The 27,268-nt window shown below is 36.2% G+C and overlaps 1 protein-coding gene across 5 annotated transcripts in view; it reads left to right on the plus strand.

Moving 5' to 3' along the window:
* Ccdc18 (coiled-coil domain containing 18) overlaps window positions 1-27,268 on the plus strand; it is a 126,104-nt gene that overhangs the window by 87,404 nt on the left and 11,432 nt on the right. For all 5 annotated transcript variants that reach the window (XR_006061704.2, XM_042257819.2, XM_042257818.2 and 2 more), the window contains 7 exons: window positions 4,344-4,507; window positions 5,586-5,799; window positions 12,678-12,777; window positions 13,688-13,804; window positions 16,789-16,932; window positions 20,209-20,412; window positions 23,413-23,550. Coding sequence is in view for 4 of the 5 variants with exons in the window: in XM_042257819.2 (XP_042113753.1) it covers window positions 4,344-4,507; window positions 5,586-5,799; window positions 12,678-12,777; window positions 13,688-13,804; window positions 16,789-16,932; window positions 20,209-20,412; window positions 23,413-23,550 (1,081 nt within the window). In the remaining variant the exon portion in view is untranslated. The remainder of the gene's footprint in view (window positions 1-4,343; window positions 4,508-5,585; window positions 5,800-12,677; window positions 12,778-13,687; window positions 13,805-16,788; window positions 16,933-20,208; window positions 20,413-23,412; window positions 23,551-27,268) is intronic.

Below are 27,268 nucleotides of genomic sequence, written 5' to 3' on the forward strand. Positions count from 1 at the left end.
TATTTAGTTCACTGGCTCTGATTCTAGGGACAAAGTATGTTTCTTGGCACTGGTTTCAGAGTCAGAGCCTGTTTCTTTGGTTCTGGGTTCAGGGATAAAGTGTTTCTTTCACTGGCTTGGGTCCCAGATCCAGGCTGTGTTTTTCTTACTGGTTCTATGTTCCAGGGTCAGGGTGGGTTTCTTTAGCTGGCCCCTTTTCCCTACAGTGAGGCCATGAAGCCTATTCACATTCTAACTTTATCCTTATTTATGCCAAACACAAGAAATGCTAAATTTCCAAACCAGGGCCCATTGCTGTTTTCTCCCATCCTATGCCAACTTCTGAAAGCTTCCATTGTACCTTCTAGAATTCATAGACATCCTCTGTATTCTGTCTTTTCTTTTCTCTTACTATAATAAACCTCTTACATTATCCTGAGGACATTACTTGTTCTCTTGTGGGCTTCTAAGCTAAAAAACCTTCTCCAAGTTCTTGTACCAGAGAGTCAAATGTGTACTCTGAACTAATACCATCGGATAATATTCCTTATTGCTGATATTTATAGGCCACCTGGTTTATTGTTCTCTCCAATACCAGCTCTGGTTAGTTAGTATTCATTTAACTGAGTCAGTTATGACTTGAGTTTTTGTTTTTCAAAAGCTTTCTTCTCTGATTATTATATTTCTGTCATGTTTCAGACATCCCCAGAGTTTACCATAGAGCTGACCATTTCTAATATTACTATTGTGTTATTCTCTGATAACTTTGCTTGCTTTTGTTTGTTTTGTTTTTGTAACAAGGCTTCAAGATGTAGTTTGGGCTACCTTCAAACTTAGCAACTTTGTGCCTTAGCTCCCCCAGAACTGAGATTATAGCTATATGACACCATATTTGACTCTCTATACTTTACTAACCTTAAAATCAAGTTAGTCATTAAAATCACTTTGTTAGCCTTCTCTTTGGCTTATGTATCACAGAGTTAAAAATCTAGTTTGGGGCTGGGGAGATGGTTCAGTTGGTAAAGTACTTTCTACATAAACATGAGGACCTGAGTTCATATTCCCAACATCCATGTCAAAAGCTGGGCATGGTAGCCTGCTCCTGTAATCACACCATTGAGAGGCACAGACAGGAGGATCCCTGACCAAGCTGAAATGCTGAGTCTATAAAAATCTCTTACATATTCAGTAAGAGACTATATGTCAAAAATAAATAAGTAAGTATGTAAAGTTAAGAGAGACTGGGGAGACCTTTGACTTTGACCTCTGGCCTCCACATGCATGTGCATATACATTCACGTACATCTGTATATTTATATACACACAACAACACATAAGCATGCATATACCCAAAATTCAACTCACACTACTTGATGCCAGCATCTTTAAAGAAGTTATAGTCTTGTGTTCCCTAATATTGTATGGCAAGCTAAGCTTCATAGAAGATTGGTTTTGCACCTTTGCCTCTTCTTTCAAAACTCTACCAACTCTTTGATACCAACTGGACATCTTTCTCCTTCGCTGGAACAAATGAAACATTTGCTTCTTCCTCTTTTTTTTTCTTTGTTGTTGTTGTTGTTGTTGTTGAGACAGGGTTTCTTTGTGCAATAGTCCTGGCTGTCCTGGAACTTGGTTTGTAGACCAGGCTGGCCTCAAACTCAGAGATCCACCTACCTCTGCCTTCCGAGTGCTGGGATTAAGCTTCTTCCTTTTTTAATCCCTATTTTAAAGGTGTTTTATTTGCATGTATTAATTGTATATAACAGTGGGTTTCATTATGACATTTTCATGCATGTACATAATGTATTTTGATCACATTCACCATCTGTTCTCCTGTCCCTTCCTATTCCCTACTAGCACTTATCTGTTTTCATGTCCTTTTGTGCCTCAGTGGTTTTCACTAGTCAACTCCTACTTTTTTGACTTTTGAACAATCGTACTTTAGCATGAGGAGTTTTCTCTGCTCCCACTATTAGTATTTTCTTTTTAATTTCTGAAACTACAATTTAGAAAACTTATTTCTCTCAGAATAGTAAAGTTAAACATATATCTCTGTATGTCTCCTTTGATCTGCTTTTGAAATGTTTTTTAGATGGAAAAGAAAGCAATTTATTGAACATCTACCTTCTTTGTTCTAGGTGTACACATTAACTCATTTAATCTTAAACCTATGACGTGTTTATTATAGTTTTTTTCCATTTTTTAAATTTATTAAATTTAATTTTATATATCAGCCACGGAGTATTTATAGTTTTTAAAATGAGGAAAATGAAACTCAAAGAAACTAGGCTACAGAAGTACACAGGTTAGACATACTCTGAAACCCTAAGGTTTTTGGTTTTTATTCTTCAGTTATATAACTATCAAGTTTCTAAAGTCTAGTATTTAGTATTAATAATTTCTTTGGTCCTATTACTCATCTCAATCTTGATTCCTTTAAATAACACTGAGGCAACAAAGTTGTGGGAGCCTGTTCTCAGGTTCCTCATGGCTTTACCCAGCAGGTCCGAATAGAGGATGATTAGGACCACGGGCCTGAGTGCAGGTGTCTGAGATGGTCTGCACTTTGCTGTGCTGGGGGAGGAGGTCTTTTGCTCCACCCCTTGGTGTCTCTAAAAACCCCGGGGCAGAGACCACCCGTTGGAAAAGGTTCCAGGCCCTCTCGAGGCTATCCTTTATTTTCTGTTTATCTCCGCAAGATTCTCCGCAATAAATCCTTCTATTTAATATTTCCTGCTGCTCACACTCAGGAAAACTCTGGGGAGCTGTGGGGTTGGTGGGTAAACGCCCCACACATAGTGAAGTGTTTCTAAAAGATTAATGGGTTTAAAATCAGCCAGAAAAAAATTTTAAGATTATAGTTAAAATTTGGGTATTATTGATTATATAGATAATACTTTTAAGTTCTTAAATATTTATTAATGCTTTATTTACTCAACTTTATCAAGAAAGGAGTACTTGCTCAGAAGAGAAATGAAGGTGTTTATGTCTAGACAATACTAAGACTTTAAAACAAAGAATATTTTAGTGGAAAGTTTCCAAACTAAGTATTTTCTTGGCATTTCTACTACCTCTGAATAATTATTATGTATATTGCTTAGTATATTATGCTAAAATATATTGCTATCCTAACTAAAACTTGAGGCATAAAGAACTGTGATTGTTCATTTACTAAATGATTAAGTTTTTGAGTTTTGTTTTTTTTTTAAAGATTTACTTATTTATTTACTATGTATACAGTATTCTGCCTGCAGGCCAGAAGAGGGCACCAGATATCATTACAGATGGTTGTGAGCCACCATGTGGTTGCTGGGAATTGAACTCAGGACCTCTGGAAGAGTAGCCAGTGCTCTTAACCTCTGAGCCATCTCTCCAGCCCAAGTTTTTGAGTTTTTAATATGTAGTTTTTATAAAATTTCCACAATATCTTTGTTATTCAGATTTAGTGCTGACAAGGTATCAGCTCTTTTCATTGTATGTCAGTCTCTTTTGATTATTCTCTTCTAATTATCCATTTTATATCAATTCTCTTGGTAGAGAATTGTTTACCTTGGATTTTAGAAATGTAATAGTCAGTATGCTAGGTACATAGTTTAGTGGTAGAGTGCTGGCCTAGCATGCACAAAGGTCCTTCCATCCATCCATCCATCCATCCATCCATCCATCCATCCATCCATCATCCATCATCCACAAGGATATCTAATTTTGTGTGCTGTTTCAAAGATTCAATACTTAAATGAATATGCTTTTGGAGTCTAAATTTCTAACAGAGGGACTTGAAATTGCCTCTCAGTATATTGTTTTGTCTGGAGTGTCTGTGCTGGAACAAGTTCTGAATGAAGGTTAGAAAACCTGACCCATTCACTTTTACTGTTATTGTCTGCTTGTGTTGCCTCATAGTCTTTTAGTCCCCACATTTGTGTAACAGGGAAAGCTGTTCAACCTAGGAATTTCTAGTCACTTTTAAAACTAAAAAAGACATCCTAAAAAATAAAAATTACTGGTTCCATAGGAGTAATATGGTCTTTATGGTAATTTGATTACTTAGCCTTTTTATTGTTGTTTCAGATAATAAAAATATCATGTGCTTATCCCGAACATTCTCAATGTTATATATGAAACTTTGTAAAGTTGTATGTAGTTAGACTGAAAAGAATGCTAGCCCTAGTTTTCAATGGCATATCGGTGTAAAGAATAATAATACTTTGGTTGGAGAAGTTTTAAAGTTATAATAGGTGACGTAAGATTCTGAGTAGAGATTTTGCTGATATTTAACCTAATAAAAGTTACAGACTTAAAGTCAGAGACAAGTCTTTTCGTTTAAAGTTTCCAAACTACCTGTTCTATTGTTTGTTTTTAATTAGGCAAGCCAGACTTGAGATGGATCAGTACAAAGAAGAGCTGTCTAAAATGGAAAAAGAAATAATACATCTTAAACGAGATGGGGAAAATAAATCCATACATCTCTCTCAGTTAGATATGATTTTAGATCAGACAAAGACAGAACTAGAAAAGAAAACAAATGCAGGTAAGCAACTAGTTTGCTGAATTTAACTTAAATACAAATACCTGTGTATTTATATGTGATGGTTTGAATAAGAATGGCCTCTATAATGCTCAGATATTTGAATGCTTAGTCATCTTGGAATGGCACTATTTGAAAACGATTAGTTGTGCCTTTTTGTAGGAGCTATGTTACTAGGGCTGGGCTACTGCTCCATTGTCTGCTTGAATGCCACCATGTTCTCTGCCGTGATGATAACAAACTAAACTTCTAAAACTGTAAGCAAGCCCCCATTTAAATGTTTTCTTTCCTAATTGTTGCCTTGGTCACGGTGGAATAAAGTGAGCAATTGGAGTGGGAGGCTAAAAAGGATAGTGTTCAGTGTTTTGCCTCGTATAAATGAATAAAAGTAGATATCCTTTTTTACAAAGTTCTATCAGATTTTTATTTTTATTTATTTTTTGGATAGAGTCCCATGTATCCCAGGTTGGCACCAGAACTCCCTATGTAGCAGAAGACAATGAATTTCAGATCCTCCTGCTTCTACCTCTCTAGTGCTAAGATTATAGACAGGGACCAGCATGCCCCGTTTATGCAGTGCTGGGGATTAAATCCAGGGCCTTGTGCATTCTGAGCACGTATTCTATAAACTGAGAGTATTGTAGATTACAGCTCTCAGATTGAATAGTCTTGAGTGTGTGTGTGTGTGTGTGTGTGTGTGTGTGTGTATTTACGTGTTCATGTGATAGTGAACTTTTCTGTATGTGAATGTGGAGGCCGGAGTTTGAGGTTAAGTATCTTCCTAAATTGCTGTTCATCTTATTTTTTGAGACAAGGACTCTGACTGATTGGCAAGGCTAGATGGCCCATGAGCTCCAGCTAAATGTCTGTCTCCATTACACTAGCACTTAATAGAGTTGAAAATACAGTCTTCTGTATGGGTGTTTGGCATCTAAACTCAGGTCCTCATGATTGCAGGGCTGGCATTGTACTAGCTGAACCATCTTCCTAGCCCCTTGAATATTCTTAATTATGCTTATTCATAAAGTTCTCAATAAAAAATGGTTTACGTATAGTTCTTAATCATTCTACACTCTAATAGTGAAGGAGCTAGAAAGGTTACAGCACCACACTGAAGCTGAACTAACAGAAACCATGCAGAAACGGGAAACGCTTGAAACTGAACTACAAAATGCTCATGGAGAATTGAAAAGTACCTTAAGACAACTACAGGAATTGAGAGATGTACTACAAAAGGCTCAGTTATCATTAGAGGAAAAATACACTACAATAAAGGATCTCACTGCTGAACTTAGGTGAGTTAAATAATAAGAAATGATACCATAATTATAGGTATCTCTTTGATCATTTTGAGTCATTGGACCATATCACAAAAATTGTTGTTGAACTCTAAATGACCCAACTTCTCAACTGCTTTTGTTTCATTCTGTTTTGGATTTTTTTTTTTTTTTTTTGTGTGTGTGTGTGTGTGTGTGTGTGTAATTTTTTTTATTTTTTAAATTACACTCATGATATTCATTAATTACACTCATGATATTAATCACCTTTGTGGTATTCATAGATTACATTCGCACTATTCATTCAAAAATATATATATATATATATATATACATTTAAATTTTAAATGTCGAATATCCTTTCTTGAAGGGGATAGGAGGTCTTAAATACAGGCTTACAGCACAATGGGAGGACCCCGGAGGGCAGAAGTTTGCTACTGATGTTTTACAGTCTTGCATCTAAGCTGTTAATGCCCATTATTCAGCATACACAGACAAGGAACTTCAGGAGGGTGCTGTTTTGGATTTTTGTTTTGTTTTGTTTGACCATCACATGATCGATCTAACCTAGTGAGAGAAGTTGCTTTTAGCTGCTAATACTTCTGCCCTCATTCTGTGATCAGTTTTACACTGTCCAAGTAGCTTTTTAAGAAAAAAGGAAAAAAAAAGGGGAGTAGGTAAGCATACAGCAGTGACTAAGAGCAAAATATTGTCGATAGTTACTCTGTATGTGTGTGTACACCCTTTTTCTTTCTTCTTTTAGGAGACAGGGTCTCACTTTGTAGACCAGACTGGCCTTAATCTCATAGATCCACTACCTCTGCTTACCAAGTGCTGTGATTAAAAGTGTGTCTCACCATTCCCAGCCCAAAATACTATACATGTTAAGCCATTATTTTAATCTAGAGTTATGCCAGGAATGTAATATATGGTCTCATTTCCTTAAAATAAACTTACATGTATTTTCTTTTTTTATAGTTAAGACCAAGACTTAAATGAAATAAAATGCCCCCAAAGCTCATTTTTACAAAGTAATATTCAAGCTGGGCAGTAGTGGCCCATACCTTTAATCCCAGCTCTCAGGAGGTGGAGGCAGGTGGATCTCTGTGATTTTGAGGCCTTCCTGGTCTACTGAGTGAGTTCTAGGACAGCCAGAGCTACACAGAGAAGCCCTGTCAGGAAAAACAAACAAACAAACAAACAAACAAAAACCACAAGTAATGTTTCAAAGAAGGAAGTTAAACATATGTCTGCCCAGCACTGCAGTCCAAATTCTTAAGAGGAGCAGTGACAGCATAACATGCTATGTCAGCTCCTGTCTGTAGAGAGTGAACATGGGAAGCCAAAGCATTCCTACAGAACTAGAAAAGGAAAATAGAGTTACACGCAGATGTGAAATATAGGATACCAAACAGGATCAAGAGCTGCAAGATGACCCAGAAAATCAGAAATGGTACCCCAGAATTCAGTATAGGCTCCCATGTTCTATCTATAAACTCATCCTTTGTAGAGTTCATGTACTTTTAAATTCTTTCAAAAATACTTTCCAAATCAATTTTTCCAGTTTTTACTCCCTCCTTAACTCTATATTAATACTCAACTATTTATCCTTTATCTTCATGTGGATTTAAAAACAGTTATTACAGTTTTTTGTTTGTTTTTTGAGACAAGATTTCTCTGTGTAGCTCTGGCCGTCCTAGAACTCACTCTGTAGACCAGTCTGGCCTCTAACTCAAAGAGATCATACAGATCTGCCTCCCAAATGCTATGATTAAAGGTACGCACCACCAACACCACTGGCTACATTTTTATTTTATTTTTTATTGAAAATAATTTTTTCTTTGTACAATATATTTGATCATGGTTTCCCCTTCTCCAAACTTCTCCCAGATCCTTTTCACCTACCCATCCCTATCCATTCAACTCCATGCCCTTTCTTTCTTTCTCTCTTTAGAAAACAAACAGGTAAAAGAACAACAAACCAACCAATGAACAAACAAGCAAAACCCACAAGAAATAAACCAATGAAACACGCAAGACCCATAAGACATTCACATAAACAAAACCCCAAAATCAGAAACCCTAATATGCAAGCAAAAAACCAGTAAATCAAAAGCTAACCAAATGAGACAAAAGTTTATAAAACTATCATCAAATTCATTTGCATTGGCCACCTGCTGCTGCGCATGGGCCTCACCCTTAGGGTGGTTAACATGCTCAGTAAGAGTCCACTGGAGGAATTCACATCTCCTGTGTTAGCGGCATCAGCTGCAGATTGCTTCTTGATTAGGGTGGGAGCTCATGTTCACCTCCTCTTCTCTGCACCGAGACCTGTATGTCTTAACCTGTATGGGTCCTGTGTGTGCTGCCATAAGCTCTGTCGGTTCTGTGTTCATCAGTCCTGTTGTGTCTGGAGTCATCCAGCTCCTCGGGATGTTATGAACCTTCCCCCTCTTTTGCATACTATCTGAGCTCTGAGGGAAGCGGTTTGATAAAGATATTCGTTTAGGATTCAGAGCTGTAAAATCTCTCAGTCTCTGCCCATTGTCCATTTGTGGGTCTCTGTGTTAGTTTCTATCTACTGCAAGAAGAAGCTTCTCTGATAATGGGTGAGTAAGGCATTGATCTATGGGTATAGCAGAATGTCTTTAGGAGTCATTTTATTGATCTTCCTTTAGCAGAACCAATAATATTTGGTTTTCCCCTAGGTTCATGGCCCATCTAGTCCCACTCAGGTTCTTGGCCTCCCAAGCAGTGTCAGGCATGGGTTCCATCTTGTGGATTGGGCCTTAAATCCAATCAGAGAGGGCTTGGTTACTCTCCCATTTGTACCATGATTGCACTAGCATATCTTGCCAACAGCTCACCATTTTAGATTGCACGGTTAATAACTAGATTGATGGTTTCTTTTCTTCCGTAGTAGCAGAGGAGTGCCTTCCAGTTGTATGAACACCATTCAGTAGGGGTGAAGGCTCTAGTTAGGCACCAGCTAGACTTTTCCATGTTCAATGAAATATGTGGGTGTTATCTTCAGTAATAGGGCCTTTCTATCAGTTTGTGTAGAGGAACTAATAGCCTTGGCAATAGCCTGAGATGTTTGGGGGTTTCTATGGGACCCCTTTGGTGAATGACCCAGCTAGCTTTAACCTATTCTTGACACTGAGGGTTTCACTTGGTGGCAAAAGATGTCTAGTTGAGGCATTGTCTCCCTGTTATTTGGAGACTCCATTTTTATTTCTTTCATATATGTACATATTTTAGGAAGATTCTTAAAACTAAGCAGGTTTTTATTTGGCCCCTCAAATGGCCTTTGGTGTTAGTTATCTCTCCCAGTTTTGCCTCCCTTATGCCTCTTCCAACCCTTTCCCCTTAATCCTTCTAGTCTCCTCCTCCCCTCTATAATTTTATATTCTATTTTCTCTTTCTTGGGAGATCCTCCCCTATCCCCAAGTCCCTTACAAGATACCTAACCTCTATTGTTACATGGATTGTAGCATGCCTTTTGAAGGCTTAAAACTTAATGTCCACCTATAAGAGAAAACATCTATTTTTCTTTTAGAGTCTGTGTTTCCTCACTCAGGATAATTTTTTTTCTAGCTCCATCTATTAACTACAAAGTTCTTAATACTGATTTTTTTTTAAACAGCTGAATAATATCCCATTGTGTAAATGTATCACATTTTCATTATCCATTCATCTAGGCTGTTTCGATGAACAAGTATTTCAGTAATATGATGTAGAGTCCTTTGGATATGTGCCCAAGAGAGGTATAGCTGGATCTTAGGGCATAGATCTATTCCCAGTTTCCTGAGGAACCGCCACACTGATTTGCTTAGTGGCTGTACAAGTTTGCACCCCAACCAATGAGTAAGTGTTTCCCTTTCTGCTCATGCTCACCAGTATGAGCTGTCATTTGCTTTATTGATCTTGGCCATTCTGGCTGGTAGGAGATAAAATCTCAAAAGTACTTTTGGTTTACGTTTCCCAGATGACTGAGGATATTGAACATTTCTTTAAGAGTTTCTAAGCCATGTGTGTTTCATCTTTTGAGAACTCTCTGCCTAGTTCCATACTCTATTTTTCAATTGGGTTATTTGTTTTCTTGATGTCCAGTTTTTTTTTTTAAGTTCTTTGTATATTTTTAGATATATTCCTTTATTGGGAGTGTAGTAGGTAAAAATCTTTTTGAATTTTGCAGCTTGCTGCTTTGCTCCAGTGATATATCCTTTGTCATGCAGAAGTTTACACTTTCATGAGGTTCTATTAATTAATTGTTGTTCTTAGTGACTGTGCTATCTGTGTCCTGTTCAGAAAGTCTTTTTCTGTGCCAGTGAGGTCAAGCCTACTCCCCACTTCCTCTTCTGTCAGATTCAGAGTGTTTGGTCTTACGTTGAGATTTTTGATTCATTTGGTGTTGAGTTTTGTATGGGGTAATAAATATGGATCTATTTGCATTCTTTTATGCACAGCCATCTAGACTACCAGCACCCTTTGTTGAAGATGCTGCCTTTTTTCTAGTGTGTATTTCTGGCTTCTTTATCAAAAATCAGGTGTCCATAGGTGTGTGGCTTTATGTCTGGATGGCTAGGAGGGGCAAGCAGGCTGCTCCAGGGCTGAGGGTGAGAATGGAGAGATGGCAATGGAGGACTGGAAGGATAATAAGTGTTGCCCAAGTGCCTACCAAAAATGGCCACCATTGGTCGCTTGCAGAGAGTGTTGCTGGGTATCAGCATCTGACACAAAGGATGGAGGCGGGCTGGAAGGGGAGGTTGGGATGGTCCACAGGGGAAAAACTAAGCTGGATCTTATTTAATTTTCATTCATTTATTTTGTGTGCACATAGGTGGATGTGTGACATGTATCATGATGCCCATGTCGAGGTTAAAGGGCAAATTGTGACCATCAGTTCTTTTCTTCCACCATGTTGGTCTCAGGGATTAAACTCAAGTTGTCAGGCTTGTCAGTAAGGCAGTAAGTTTACCTGTTGAACCGTTTGCCAGCCCTCCATAATGGATATTTTAAAAGGCATCTCAAACTCAGCCAAACACATTCATATATGTTCTTAAAACTCTGCCCCTCCCGTCTTTCTAATATTATTGCTCAAACCAGAAGTCTGTAGAATTATTCTCCTCTCTTTTATTCAGTTTATTAGCAGGTCTTGTCAACCTTATTTCTAATACATATTTTAAAATCCATTGACTTCCTGTTACCACTGTGCACAGTCAGTCCATCATTGTTTCTTTTATGGTATTGTGGCTGGGTCTTCGTAATGGGCTCCTTATGTTCTTGATTTCATTGCTAATCCATTTTCCACAGAATTCTGATTTCAAACATAAATAATATCATATTGATTTCTATTTAGACTTCTAATAGCTTCCTAAAACATTCTCAGTAAAATTTTAATTCCTTTGGAAATGAAAAACTGATGTATAGAGATTCAACTTCATTACTTAGTATATCAGTCCTTGAAAAAAAAAAAACAACAAAAAAAAAAAAAGAGCCGGGCGGTGGTGGCGCACGCCTTTAATCCCAGCACTCGGGAGGCAGAGCCAGGTGGATCTCTGTGAGTTCGAGGCCAGCCTGGACTACCAAGTGAGTCCCAGGAAAGGCGCAAAGCTACACAGAGAAACCCTGTCTCGAAAAACCAAAAAAAAAAAAAAAGAAAGAAAGAAAAAAAAAACCAGACAATACCAAGTGTTGGAAGTATGTAGAAAAATGAAATTCTCACTCATTGCTGGTAGGAAACAAAAGTGGTGATAGCCACTGTGGGAAAATAATTGCAATTTTTCAGTAAGTTAAACATGAAATTATAATAATTTACAACATAAAATATAATAATTTCCTAGTTATATAACTAAAAGCATTGAAAATGGTCATTTAAACAAAATTATACACAAATGTTTATAGCACCTCTGTTCACAATAGTCAAAAAAGTGGCAAGATACCAATTGGCCACCAATAATTAATGGATAAAGAAAATATGGTATATTCATAAAAGGAGTATTATTTAATCAGAAAAAAAATAATAAAATAGTGATAATCCATGCTACAAAGTAGATGAACCCTAAGAATGTTATGCTGTCAGAGAAGCTAGAGACATGTAGCATAATTCTATTTATATGAAATTCCTAGAATTGATCAGTCCACAGAGAAAGTAAAGATTGGTGGTTGCCAGGAGCTAGAGGAAGGGATAACAGAAAAAAATGATCCCTGAAGGATATGGGATTTCCTTTTGTTGTAATAAAAAAAAAATACTGTGAACAGATAATGGTGATGGCTACATAACACCGTGAATGTAGTGAATTCAGTTGAATTATGCACTTTAAAATGACTAATAGGATATTTTATGCATGTTTTACCACAGACCCTGGTTTTGAAAAACTCTAGACTGCAAAGCCCCATATGATCAGGTTCTTATTTTCCTGGCCTCATTTCATACTGCTTTTGCTCTGTTTTGTTTTGGTGTGCATGTGTGATGAGTATGAATACATATTCTTATATGTGGGAGCACGTGTGTGTGTGTGTGTGTGTGTGTGTGTGTGTGTGTGTGTGTGTGTGTGTATGTATGTATGTATGTAGGAAGAGGTCAGAGTGATGTTGTGTGTCTTCCTCAGTTCCTCTGTGCCTTATGTATTAAGATAAGACCTCACCATAATTACCTAGTGAACTAGCCAAATTGTTCCAGGGAACCCATTTCTGTGTGAGTTAACTTTTGTTTTCAGTCTTTTTTTTTTTTTTTATACATTATTCCTTTGATTTAAGTCATTTCAATCTGAATTAACTACAAACATTCTGTTGCTTTTAACTTATGGGAAACAATAACTCAATTTAGCTAACTTTAAAAATTATAGTATTCGTATTATCTGCTTTGATGTTTTTCTTTTGACAAATTTTAGAGACTGTAAGATGGAGATTGAAGACAAAAAGCAAGAACTCGTTGAAATGGATCAGGCGCTTAAGGAGAGAAATTGGGAGCTAAAGCAAAGAGCAGCTCAGGTTGTTTTTCCCTAATTTGAATAAAATTTCTACCATGGGACAATTATGAAGGGTTTTATAAGTCACTATTTTTTTCTTGTTATAATTTTTGTTTGCTTCTTTTTGTTTTGTTTTGTTTTTCAAGACAGGGTTTCTCTGTGTAGCTTTGGAGCCTGTCTTGGAACTTGCTCTGTAGATCAAGGTGGCCTCAAACTCACAGAGATCCTCCTGCCTCTGACTCCCGAGTGCTGGGATTAAAGGTGTGTGCCACCACCACCTGGCCTATAAATATTTTTTAAAGTTAGAAATAAATCTTTTTTTTTTTTTTTTTTTTAAGACAAACTTGCTGTTTGACCAGGTTGGCCATGAGTTTATAATCATCTTGCCTCAGACTCCCAAATGCTGGCAATATATGACTGGCTGGAAGACTTGTTTGTCTTCTTGGGAACTGAATAGGGAGATAAGTTCTTTACCACTAAACGATAGCTCAGTCTGACCAGTAAGTTTTGAGCATAAGGATTCGCTTGCCACCCTTTAGGTTTTTATTGTGTATCAAAGAACATGTGGTTGAACATGTTACTGTGAGCTAAATGTTGGGGGAACAAGACATTATTTAGCAGTTTTTATTCCAATATAAATTGGAAGCCGGGGCTGGGGATTTAGCCCTGGGTTCAGTCCTCAGCTCTGAAAAAAAAAAGAAGAAAATATATATATAAAAATTGGAAGCTTGCATCATTTTTTTTATTTTATATTTTAAGTTTCTATAACATATAATACTATGGGCTTCAAGTCCCTACTCGAAAAAATACTTTATTTGGGATAAGCTTATCATTCATTGATAAAAGAACCTGTTGTAAAAGTACATTCCAACCACACAAGTTTTTGCATTATAATAAAATTGAGTAACCAGCTTAATATTACTTGTATTTAGGTTACACATTTGGATATGACCATTCGTGAACACAGAGGAGAAATGGAGCAAAAAATAATTAAATTAGAGGGTACTCTTGAGAAATCAGAATTAGAACTTAAAGAATGCAACAAACAGGTAATTATCTTAAAATTTCATATTTTACATTGTTTAAAAATTGACACTATGAGTGTATACTGAATTCACACAGTGTTTTTGGTGTTGTTTGTGATGATGCATGTTGTTGTGCTGCCCAAATTGGCCTGGAATTCCTGTGCCCTGGGATCCCACACACACCACTGCACATGGCTATTTTTATAGAATATCAATGTATCTATATACTTACCACAATATATACATGTTTGAATAGGTTTAGGACATTTCTGGTAGGAATTATAATTCTAGAACCTAACTGAAAAAATCATGTGGGAAGGAAACTTTGTGTTCTCTATATTTTTTATATTATATATATATTACCTTTAAAATTATAAAGCCATGTTACATTTGTTTAATGTACTTGCATAAATAGTGATTGAAACATTTGCCTGTGGGAAGAGGTATCAGACTCATTAGGACAAGCTCATTATTTTCATAAGCCTTAAATGCAGTTGGAGTGTTTGGCTCCTCATGTATGACAAGTCATCGTTAGAAAAGGAACTGAGGGCTATAGCTAGATGCCATCTTCAGAGGAGGACATTATTTGAGACTGAGCTGCTCTGGGCACCTGAAAACAGTGAACAACGACTCGCCAGGGATCCTTGTGGCCACAGTCTCTGGGTGGGAAACAGTTGTATTTAGGCAAGATGAACAGGATAAGTCATGGACATGCTCAGAACTCAGTTATGTGGTGGGAGGCTTAGATTATGAGTATAGTACTTTTGCCCTGCTCTCGGGTGAGGAGCAGACCCCAACATCTTGGGTAACTGAAGAGTGATAACCCCAGACCTGTAGTCATCCAGGGATTGCCTTTCTTCCATGTAGTTTTCCACTGGTAGGACTTTAAACTGAAGCACTCAGTTTCCAGAGGATCCTTCCTCCTGTGGGATATTTAATGTTGAACAGGGTTTGAAACTTGAACTAGCCAAATGTACTCGGGAGAATTAGTAGCAACTCCAGGGACTACAAACAGGGAAGTCTTTGGAGTTTATGAACCTGCCTGGTTTACAAGCTACAAAACTAAGTGCAGCCAGAAGTGGCTTTTGGTGTATACACACACACACACACACACACACACACACACACACACACACACACACACACACACACACACTAGAGTAAATGCAGCCTTGTACAACTGACTCTTCACTGGTCCCAAGCATCTGCTTAAATAGTACAAAGCATAAGAGATTCAAACTTCAACTGAATACTTATTTTCACCTATTAGACTTCAATACGAGAGGACCCAGAAAGAAACTACTCCAACACTTTGTCATTTATTAAGTGCCTTTCTATACCCCCCCTTTTGCATCTCTTTTCCCTTCTTTTTATTATACTTTATTTAGTTGTAAAAGAACAGCAAATACAGTTTTTACATCCTCTAATTTTGTTTACACATTTTTGCTGCAGGATCAGAATTTTTATCTCTTGCTCTTCTCAGTCTATGTTTCTAATATTTTTCTTTTTTTCCCTTTAAGATAGCTTCTCTCTTTTTCCCCTTTTGCTGTCTCCTTCCTTTATTTTATTTATTATTCCTATATTTACTCAAATTTTTCTTTTCTTTTTAATTGGTTTTTCAAGATAAAGTTTCTCTGTATAATAATCCTGGCTGTCCTCTATGAACCAGGCTGGTCACAAACTCACAGAGGTCTGCCTGCCTTTGTCTCCCAAGTGCTGGGATTAAAGGTGTGTGTCACGTTCCAGCCTTTACTCAAATTTTTTTGTTTGTTTGTTCCATGGTCATTGGTAGGAATATGGATGGAAATGGAAATTGTTACATAAAGGGAAATACACCATAAAATAAAAGCAAGTATTGTTGTTCACTCTTATGAATAGAATCATTTCAAAGGGGAATTATGGGGCTGGAGAAATGTCTCAGTGGATGACTGCACTTGCTGCTCTTGCAGAAGACCCAGGTTTGGTTCTTAACACCCACAGGGTAGTTCACAACCATTCTTAGTAACATTTTCAGAGGCTCTGATCCCTCTTCTAACCTCTATTGATACCTGACATGTTTGTTGTGCACATATAAAGTAAATCTAATGTTAAATTTTACAAGAGGAAGTAGCCAAACTAGATGACCAGGGGTGTTAAGAGAAGGTAATTCAGGGTGAATATGAATTTCAAGAATGTCTCTCTTGAAATGACATATGGACCCATTTTTTTGTTAACTAAAGGGAAAATTATGATTTAGGTTTTCATCTTTTAGTGGATTTTAAGTGTTCATAGAATATATAATTATCTTATTATGTATAATTCTTATACTTACAAATTATGTTCACCTTAAGAAAAGTGGATTTTTTTTTTGGTTGGTTGGTTTTTGTGTTTTGAGACAGGATTTCTCTGTGCAGCCCTAGCTGTCCTGGAACTCACTTTGTAGACCAGGCTTTCCTCAATCTCGTGTAGATCTGCCTGCTTCTGCTTCCTTAGTGTTGGTACTAAAGGCATGCATCACCATACCCTGCTAGGAAAAGTATATTTTAGAGATTTAGTTTTATTTTATGTGAGTGGGTGTTTTGCCTGCATGTATGTTTATGAATCATGTGCGTACAGTACCCTCAGGCCAGAAGAGGGCACTAGATTCCTTAGAACTAGAATTAAATATGGTTGTGCAGTGCCACGTGGGTGCTGGGAACTGAACCCAGGTCCTCTGCAAAAGCAGTAAGTGCACTTAACCACTGTGACATCTCTTTAGTCCCAGAAAAATAATTTTTAAAATTTGATTTTAGTTATTTTTGTTGTTTTTATTTTTGTGACAGGGTCTTACTGTGTAGTCTAGTCTGGCTTTGAACTCATTATCCTTCTGTCTCAACTTCCAAAATGCTGCATTGCTAGCTTGTACCTCCATGTTCTGCCTACTTTTAGATATTTTATACATAAGTGGTTGATGTTTGACTGAGAACACAGCTATGAGTAAATTATATTTTCTTAGTTGTATTAATAATGGTCATCTGTTTGAAATTCAGATAGAAAGTTTAAATGAAAAGTTGCAAAATGCCAAAGAACAGCTTCGAGAAAAGGAGTTTATAATGCTCCAGAATGAACAGGAGATAAGTCAACTGAAAAAGGAAACTGAAAGAACACAACAGAGGATGAAAGAAATGGAAAGTGTAAGCAAGTTATTTTATACATAAGGGAAAAGTAATGAAATGAATATGCTTGTTTAAGTTGTTTACCCTGGTGTAGCCCTATGTTTCTTGGGTCCCTTGCTGCCCTGCCCCCTGCCCCCAAGTAAACACACAGAGAGGCTTATATTATTTACAAATTGTATGGCCTCTGACAGGCTTCTTGCTAGCTAGCTCTTATAACTTATTTCTATTCATCTATAAGTTGCCACATGGCTATGGCTTACTGGTACTTTCACATCTTGCTTCTCCTGGTGTTGCTGGCGTCTCTTCACGCTCCTCCTTTCTCTTTCTTGTCTCTCTCCTTTCCTGCCTGCATCCAGTCTGCCTCGCCATAGGCCAGAGCAGCTTATTTATTAACTAATGGGAACAACATATATTCACAGCATACAGAATGACATCCCCCAGCACCCTGGTTCTATTTATTTTAACACCTTGGTTTTAAAATACAGAAACTGTGCTCTAAGTTTTTAAAAAATAATTATTTGTGCCAGATACTGTTAGTTCTTTTGACCTTTAAAAGTATTTTATTATGCTGGTTTTGGTGTAGATAAGGACACTCACTGTCTTATATGCTTTGTGTTCCCTAACTTTGCTATGTTATATTTTACATAGTAAATCCATAGTATATGCTTTTTATCAAAAAATGTTTAATATGTAAATATACTGTGCATTAGAATTGAAGATATAGATACTAATAAGTTACAGGGACTTGAGGAATTTCACCCAGAAACTGACAAATGAAAACTGAGTATTATTTCAGCCAAGAGCACTATGTTACCAGAGGAACATAGTTAATTTGATGAGTTGTTATCAGTTTAATGTGTATTGTGGTTGAATCTATTCAACATCCTTGTCTTTTTAAAGAGTGAATTTGTTTCTATGAGCTGTAATGGACATAACTTCCTCATTGTCAGAAACTTTGGAATTTCAGCAATAACTATTGTGTTTGGTTGCTTATGTCTCTCCCTATAGAACATAAACTGTGTTAGAGAAGGCACTTTGTCTCCTTTTTCATTCCTGTTTCCTGACCACCCCTAGCTGTATATTATCATGTACTAAGCATGAGTTATTATTTATTGAGTTAATTATAAACATAAGTGAAGCAGTCTCCAAGAGCAAGTTTGGACAACAGTGTGGTAGAAATGATTAATGGCCCAGTCATGTTGGTTTTCTAACAGTGAATGACTAAAATTATTTACATAGCTAATTATATTCATTTATATCCTGGGCCTAAATGCCAGAAACTAGGACCCTAGTAATTAGTACTGGCTTTTTTCCATTTTCTTCCTTGAAGTCAAGTGTCATTACCTCTGTCAAACCTGCCTCAGTGTGCTGAATTAGAACTGACTTTGCTTCCCTGATCCAAAAGATTTTTAGTTAGAATTGTTTTGTAGTTTGAGTTTCTTTGGATTTTGGAGTATTTACATCTTCAAAATTGCTCAAATCTGAATGCATACATGTTTCATATTTACCATATATATCTCATATTTAAAAAATTTATAGATTATTTTAATAAGCTTATTTATCAAAAAGTTTCATAGTGTGGAATTTTCTGTCTCAGTCAAATTAATACAAAGTTTTTTTTGGGGGGGGTCGTGGGGAATATTTTAGATTTTGGGTTTTCAGATAAGAAATACTTAACCTGTTGTTTACTAGGAATTTAAATGATTAATAACATTTCAGAAGGAATAATAGCTGCAGTACAATGTTCACCTTCATAGAGAATCTACAACCAGCTGTGTAGATTAATTGTGAATTTTAATTCTATATTCCATGCCAATATCTATCTATCTATCTATCTATCTATCTATCTATCTATCTATCTATCTATCATCTATCATCTATCTATCTATTATAGGAGTATGCATTCATGTTTGTGTAGGCTTGAAGATAATCTTGGGTAGTATTCCTCAGAGGTCATTTTTCAGGAGCCATCTACTTGTTTTTGTTTTGATTTTTAAGACAGGGGTCTTATGTAGCTCAGACTAGTTTTGAACTCCCTGTGTAGCAGATGACTTTAAACTCTCTTCTGATTTCCTCCTCTTCCCACAAGTCCTGGGATTACATTGTGTGCTACCATACTTGGTTTTATATGGTGCTGAGGTGAGAACCCAAGAGTTTTGGGAATGTTAGTCAAGCTCTACTAAATGAGCTACAAACTCCCCTCCTCTCACCTTGTTTTGTGAGACAGGGACTCACTGTATAGCCTAATTAATTTAGATAATCAGATGTTACGGTTGTTTGTTTGTTTGTTTCTGATCTTAGTATTTGATACTGTTTTGTAAATGGTACATGCATTATGATAAAAGGTAATATAACTTGTGTGCATTAAAGTCGTGCAGAATATTTCAGTTAGAGTGGTGGTATATATCTCTAATCTCAGCATTCTGGAGGTTCAGGAAGGAGGATCTCAAGTTGAAGGTTAGCCGAGACTACTCAGTGTCTTTCTAGGCAAACCTGGGCAAGGTAGCAAGACCCCCAACTAAGATAGATAAGTAAATAAAGTTCTTGCTGTCAAAGTACATGCCCATTATTCTAGCCACCCAGAATGGTGAGACGGAAGACCAGAAGTCTGAGACCAGTCTGAGAAACCTTCTTTCAAAATGCAGTTTTTAAATGTGGCTGGAGGCCAGGTGTGGTGGCACACCCCTTTAATCCTAGAACTCTGGAGGCAGAGGCTGGTGGATCTCTGAGTTTGAGGCTAGCCTGGTCTACAGAGCGAGTTTCAGGACAGCCAGGGCTATTACTTAAAGAAACTCTGTCTCAAAAAACAAATAAAATTAAAAAATAAAAGGGGCTGAGGATGTGTGGGTGTCAGAGCACTTGGTCAGTATGTTGAGGCTCTGGGCTTAATCCCTAGGGTGAGAAACGTTCCCAGTTTGTTATAGTTTTGTCATTTTATTATCATTAAGGCTTTAAAAATACTATAGTGGGCCGGGCGGTGGTGGCACACGCCTTTAATCCCAGCACTCGGGAGGCAGAGGCAGGTGGATCTCTGTGAGTTCGAGGCCAGCCTGGGCTACCAAGTGAGTTCCAGGAAAGGCGCAAAGCTACACAGAGAAACCCTGTCTCGAAAAACCAAAAAAAAAAAAAAAAAAAAAAAAAAATACTATAGTGGGAGATGCTGGTTTTATTGTATCTTTTATAAAGATATAATTGTAGGGAAATTCTCCTATGAAAACAAGGAAGCAAATTGTACCTATATACTTTATAACTATATATTCATTTTGAAACACACAAGTATCTTATGCTTTTCAGGTTATAAAAGAACAGGAAGAGTACATTGCTACCCAGTACAAGGAGGTCATTGATTTGGGGCAAGAATTAAGGCTAACCCAGGAGCAAATGCAGAACTCTCATTCTGAACTGGTGGAGGCTCGTCGCCAAGAAGTCCAAGCACAGAGAGAGGTAGAGAGACTCTCTAGTGAACTGGAGGATATAAAGCAACTCTCTAAAGAAAAGGTAATCCTATTTTAAATAATTTCATATTACTGAAGAATTTTTAATTTTATATTATGTACATATTACCACAGTTTTTTAAAGAAAAAGTTTAGCTTATTATACTTAGGTTTTAAATTCTTTGTAATATAATATTTTATAATAAAAACCCTTCATAAATGAAATCTGGCTATACTAGTTCTCAATAAGTTGAGTTATTTAGCGCTTTTAGATTTTCAAGTGTTTGAGTCATCTTCTAAGTAAAAACTGTCAAAATTTTTAAGTGTTATAAAAAACTCAGTTCAGATGCTCTGCGATGGTAAAGTATATTAACAATCAAGAGTACTAACAAAAATTTTATTTCTTTAAGAGTTAGCAACTCATTTAAAGAGTATTTAGATTGATAGACTTGGTTTAATAATTAGACCTTGAATTAAATGTTTATTTTTATTCTGGAAATTCTTGTAAGTTTTCTGCTTTCTCTTAATGCTTAGTAATTCATCATAGGAATATATTTAAAATATTTTTACCTTTAGTTTTTGTTAGGCTTAGTTATATTTTTATTCACATTTCTGGATTATTAGAGCAACTAAGAATATATAGGAAAATTTATTAGTGATATAACAGGTATCTGAGTGTTTACATAAAATGGGAAGGTGTCTACTTTTATCTCATTTCTATTCTTTGTTGGTAATTTCTGAGTTTAGTATAATTTGTTTTATTTGATAAGCTAATCGCACTTCTCAAAATAAGTTTAAATGAGAGGTTACTTAAATTGAAAGTTTTATAATATTATAATTTAACCCTAAACTAAATATAGGTTCATATTTATCTTTTGGTTTGGGTCAAACATTGATTCTTTTTATGAATAATCTGATTTGAATTTTATTTAGTCTGTTTACATAAGCCATATTCGTATTCCATTCTCTGTAGTTATTTTAGTTTCTTTCAAGTAGAGGGAGACTTAAAAGTATAGAATATCCGGTTTTGTTCTTGTTGTTGGGGAATGTGTGTGTTGCTTCCAAATAGTTTGTAACAGTTTTGACTGATTCTAAATGGGTAGCAGATGTTTGTAACTCTTGTTGAGTTGTTTCAAACTTTTAACTTAGCTCTTACTTTAAAATATTTCCATACATATTTCATCAATGTTTCCCCTTATCCATGATGGATGTACATTTCAAAGACCCTTAGTAGATGTATGAAACTACAGATGTTACTGAAACCTATATACACATACTGTACTATTTGAGATAGGCACTTCTGGGCCAGTACTGAATCAAATGAGGGCTCCTGGAACACAGGTATTATGATAACATGATAACCAGTAAACAAGCAGGTAGAAAACAGTGTAGCTATGCTGGACAAACAGATGATTCATGGTCATCAGGTTGTTTAGAACAGTTCACAATTTTCAACCTATAAATTGTTTATTTCTGTAATTTCATATTTATTATCTTTGGACTGTTGTTGACTTCAGGTTGCTGAAACTGCAGAGATTAAAACAACAAAAAACAAAACCTCTTTCACTCCAGGGGGAACTACTACATGTAATAAAATTTTGTTACTAAAGTCACAAACACAACTTGCACTAATTAACACAAGTAGGTTTGGATAAAAATGTATATCAGGGCTGGAGAGATGGCTCAGCAGTTCAGAGCACTGGCTGCCTGGTTGCTCTTCAGAGGACCCAGCTTCAATTCCCAGCATCTACATGGTGGCTAACACCTATCTGTCTAAGAACGATCTGTAGCTCCAGGTCCAGGGGATAGCTCTTCTTCTGCCCCCATGGGTACCAGGCACACAAGCTGTGCATATACAGGCCCAAACATGCCTAGAGATTTAAAGAAGAGTGCAGATTATTCTTTTTTTTTTCTATTAAAAAAAAAAAACTGGCTGGGCGGTGGTGGCTCACGCCTTTAATCCCAGCACTCAGGAGGCAGAGGCAGGCGGATCTCTGTGAGTTTGAGGCCAGCCTGGCCTCCAAAGCCAGTTCCAGGAAAGGCGCAAAGCTACACAGAGAAACCCTGTCTCAAAAAACAAAAACAAAAACAAAAACAAAAAAAAAACCCAATGTTTGTTTATTGTAGAAAACAATTTAAAGATAGCTTAAAATGTTAAAATGATCATTATCCCAATACCTAGAGATCATTGTCATTAAATATTTTGTATATTCTGTACATAGTAATTCATAATCTAAAAATTTTTTTACTAAATATAATAGTAATACAACAGATTATATTATATAGAATATATTATATTCTACTCACATGACGCTAAGCATTTTTGTTATAATTCATGCTGGTATTAAATACATGTTCTGTTTTTCAGTCCTGCCATAACTTACTTAACAGTAGTCAAGAAACATCATATTTGCACATTTGAGGCAAATGCTATACTAACCTTTAAATTTTTAAAACATTAAAAAAATGTAAGTTATTTTAGCCCACGCCCATCTGCCTGAGACCCCAGCCACTTCCTGAGACTTAGATTATTCTTATAAAAAGCAGATAATCCATATGGTGAAAAAAATGCACAGGAACACCTGAGAGCAGGCTGTTATCTGCCAAATGGAGATAGTTATTTGCTGAAGTTATCATTTTTTTGGTCTTTGTTTCATAGAAAGTATTGGCTAGTGAACTCATGTAGCAAATAATATACTAATGGCTTCTTTTGGTCTTCTCTAAAATGTCTATATTTTAAAGTGTATCATATAAGTTAGGTTGGTGGGCTGGAGAGACGGCTCAGAGAGATGGCTGCTCTTCCAGAGGTCCTGAGTTCAGTTCCCAGCAACCACATGGTGGCTCACAGCCATCTATAAGTGAGATCTGGTGCCCTCTTCTGGCATAAAGTCCATAGAGAACTCATACATTAAATAAATAAATAAATCTTTTTCTTAAAAAAGCTAGCTTGGCACATGTATTTACATAAAGACTAGCTTGTTTCCACTAAGGCACTGAATTCATTTAGTTATAATAAACCAAATAAACTATCTATATAACTTTGATTCAACATGTCATTTTTAAGGAAGCTCATGGAAATCGTTTGGCTGAAGAACTAGGGGCTTCTCAAGTACGTGAAGCCCATTTAGAAGCAAGAATGCAAGCGGAGATAAAGAAATTATCCTCAGAAGTGCAGTCTCTCAAGGAGGCTTATCATATGGAGGTAAAGAGAAATATAATCTGTGTCAATAGCCCTACTAAAGTGAACTGACCTACTAGGATGGAACTATGAGGCTAGTTCTTGAAATGCTCATTGTGAATTAATATATTGTGATCTTCATTTTAAGCTAAATACATACCTTGCACTTACTGTCTTTTCACTATTGTGCTCTAGATGTAAGAGGTCTAGTTCTTGAGACAGACATCCTGAATCTAAGTCCTGTTTGATAGCTGTATGATCATGGATAACCTCTCCTTATTTAACCTCTGCAAGATGTGTATAATGACAAGAGCTATCTCATTGAACTGTCATAAGGAATAAATTAATTACTATATGTGAAGTTCTTATATTAGAGTCTGACTTATCATTATTGACTGTAGAACTTGTGGAAAACAAACTGGAAATAATTATAGACATAAACCATTTTATGTGATGTGAAAATACTCTAAAGTACTTTGTAATTTCTAACCTCTGGTCTGATAGTAAGTTAGAGAAGCAGTACTAGAATCATTTTATCAATATATTCTGAACCTTTATAAAAATGAACAGTATTATTAAAATATTTTTTATTTTATTTTTTTAAGATTTATGTATTTATTATGTATACAGCATGTATGACTGCAGGCCAAAAGAGGACACCAGATTTTACTACAGATGGTTATGAGCCACCATGTGGTTGCTGGGAATTGAACTGAGGATCTCTGGAAGAGCAGTCAGTGTTCTTAACCTCTGAGCCATCTCTCCAGCCCTTATATTTTTTATTTTTTAAAACCTTTGAAAATATTACCCAAAATCTTTCATTTCTTAATATTTATTGAGTTTGGTGCTTAGAAAGCATTTTTCTGTAAAACAAAGACTACAAATGCATTTGTATTAAACTTTTCTTTTTTCCTTGAAACAGTGTCTCATTATGTAGCACTGGCTATCCTGGAACTCACTATGTAGAACAGACTGGCCTTGAACTGACAGATTTGCCTGCCTCTGCCTCCTGGGTGCTAGATTAAAGATGTGCGCCACCATACCCAGCTTTTGTGAGGCTTTGGGGTAGGGACAGGGGCACTTGTAACTTATGTCTTATTTAAGTACATTTAGATTCAGATCTCTATAAAAACTTAGTGCCTGCAAAATGAAACACAATTTCAAGCTGTTTAAGAATACACTTCTTATACTATTTGTAACCCTTTATCATCAGAGGCAACATTAGTCCATTTCAGGTATTTACCACTTACTGCTCAGATGCTATAATCTGTTGTCTGTAGTTATCCACTTTAAGCCATTAATTTTATAAATTACCTAAAGTTAATTATAAGCAGATAATTCATAAAAATTGTTTAAAAAAATAGTTCCAGGGGCTGGAGCTATGACTCAGCTAGAAATGCTTCTCTTGCAGAGGATCCAGGTTCGTTTCCCAGCACTCAAATAGCAGCTCACCAATGTCTACAACTCTAGTTCCAAGGTGATGTGACACCATCTTCTGACCTCCATGGGCAGGCATACATGTAGCAAAATACTCGTACACATAAAAATAAAAAATAAAATGAAATTCAGGGTTGGAGATATGATTCAGCAATTAAGAACCTAATTGATCTTTGATTCTCAGCACCTGTATCAGTAGCTCACACCCACCAGTAACTCCGGTGCCTCCAGATCTGATGCCTCTGGCTTTTGCAAGCATTTGCTAACCTATTTACCTATACACACACACACACACACACACACACGAGTTAAAAATAAAATTTAGTGTTTTTTAGTATGTGGGGATAATATTTTTTAAGTATGACAAATATATATAATTTGTATAAAATATTTTTTCTATTTGATTGTTAACAAAGATTTAGTTTTAAGGTGTATGTGTTGTTTCTATATAAAATGAGAGGGCCAGAACAGGCACACTTGTACATTCCTGTAGTCCCAGCATTTGAGAGAAACAGAAGTTCAAAGTCATCCTTGGCTACATAACAAGGGCTTGAGGCCAGTTTGGGCTACATGAGATCATGTCTCAAGAAACCCTAATAAATAAGTAAATATATATAAAATGAGAAGATATGCTATTATTGACTTATTTATTTTACATCCTGGCTGCAGTTTCTACTCCTTCTTTTTCTCCCAGTCCCACCCCCCACCTCTCTGTTCCCACCTCCAGCCCCCCAATCCACCCCATTCTTCATTTCTGTTCAGGAAAGGGTAGATATACTATTGCAGTAATCGTTTTAAAAGGAATTGCCAGTTTTTATTTTTAATTTTATGTGTATGAGTCTTTTGCCTGAATGTATTTCTGTGTACTATGGGTGTAAAGTCTCTGAGGGGACCAGAAGAGGATGTTGCATGCCCTGAAACTGGTGTTGGAAATGAACCCTAGTCCTCTGGAAGAGCCAGTGCTCTTAACTACTGAGGCATCTCACCAGCTCTAGGAATTACTAATTTTAACAATTTTTTCCCTTTCTTTAAAAAAATGTTTGGCCAACACAAAATTTAGGTTTCAGATTCATCAGAAAAATCATTTAATAATTGCAAAATTATTGTGGAGTGAGAATGATTTTTGTTATTTTATATTAAGTACTTAAGTATATTACAGAAAAAATTTAAACATTAAAATGGATGGAATAATAGAAATAGAATAAATCTCCATATATGTTACTCATTTATCAACTGTGACAAATCACTTACTGTTTCTTTTATTTAAAGGGAGTACTTTGGGGTATGAAAAAGAACGTTGGTAGTAATCATACCAGGGCACTAGACATAAAACTCAGATAATTTTAGGCATTTTTGGAAGTATGGTCAATATATCTCTACCCTCACTCACTTTCCTATCATCCTCCCAATCATATACTATTTTGATAACTAAATCCATGTATCAATAGTTTATCAATTGAACTATTATTTCTTTTTTTTTTAATTTTTTTATTTTTGAGACAGGGTTTCTCTGTGGAACAGTCCTGGCTGTCCTGGAACTCGCTTTGTAGACCAGGCTGGCCTCAAATTCGCAGAGATTCACCTGCCTCTGCCTCCTGAGTGCTGAGATTAAAGATGTGCCACCACCTCCCAGTTTATTAATTACTTCTAATTGAAGGGCTATTTGAAAAAAAAAGTTCTAATAAACTGCAGTGGTATTTTCACATCACAAAATTGAGAATGCTTTTTTTTTTGTTAAGTGTTAAATACTCTTTATGTAATATTATACATAAACCACTGCTTTCAGTCCATAGGGAATTCCAATTGGCGTTTTTTCAAAAGCAGGTAGTTGTTTCCTGATGTTTAGCCATATTGCCTGTACCAGGCCAGAGAAGACCGTGAGTGGTCTGCTTGGTTCTGAGGCAGTAAAGAGATGTTCCCAGTGTTTAAATATACTTATATAACCAGTTATATAAACTTAAGTATAATATAGATTAAGTATGGGCTTTGAGGTGACATCCCCCATCTTTGGATAAAAGCGAAGATTAATAAAGTCCAATCCTATCTTGAGAAATGGAAAGCAGTGATCATGAAGTATAATAAGGTAAAAAAGATGAATTATTAGATACTGATTTATTTAGTGATTTACTTAAATCACTGCTTATATTACCTATTTGCCAAGCATGATTTACTTGTTACCTGGAACATAATAACCTGGAGAAATAGCTGAAACAATGAGTCATTGCCCTTAACAACCTGCTGACTGCCATGAATGTTTCTGTAAACTCCTACTTGCTTGTCCACCCCACCTTCTGGTGTCAGATAT

Source organism: Peromyscus maniculatus, chromosome 10 (genome assembly GCF_049852395.1).
Source record: "Peromyscus maniculatus bairdii isolate BWxNUB_F1_BW_parent chromosome 10, HU_Pman_BW_mat_3.1, whole genome shotgun sequence".
NCBI classification, from domain to species: domain Eukaryota; kingdom Metazoa; phylum Chordata; class Mammalia; order Rodentia; family Cricetidae; genus Peromyscus; species Peromyscus maniculatus.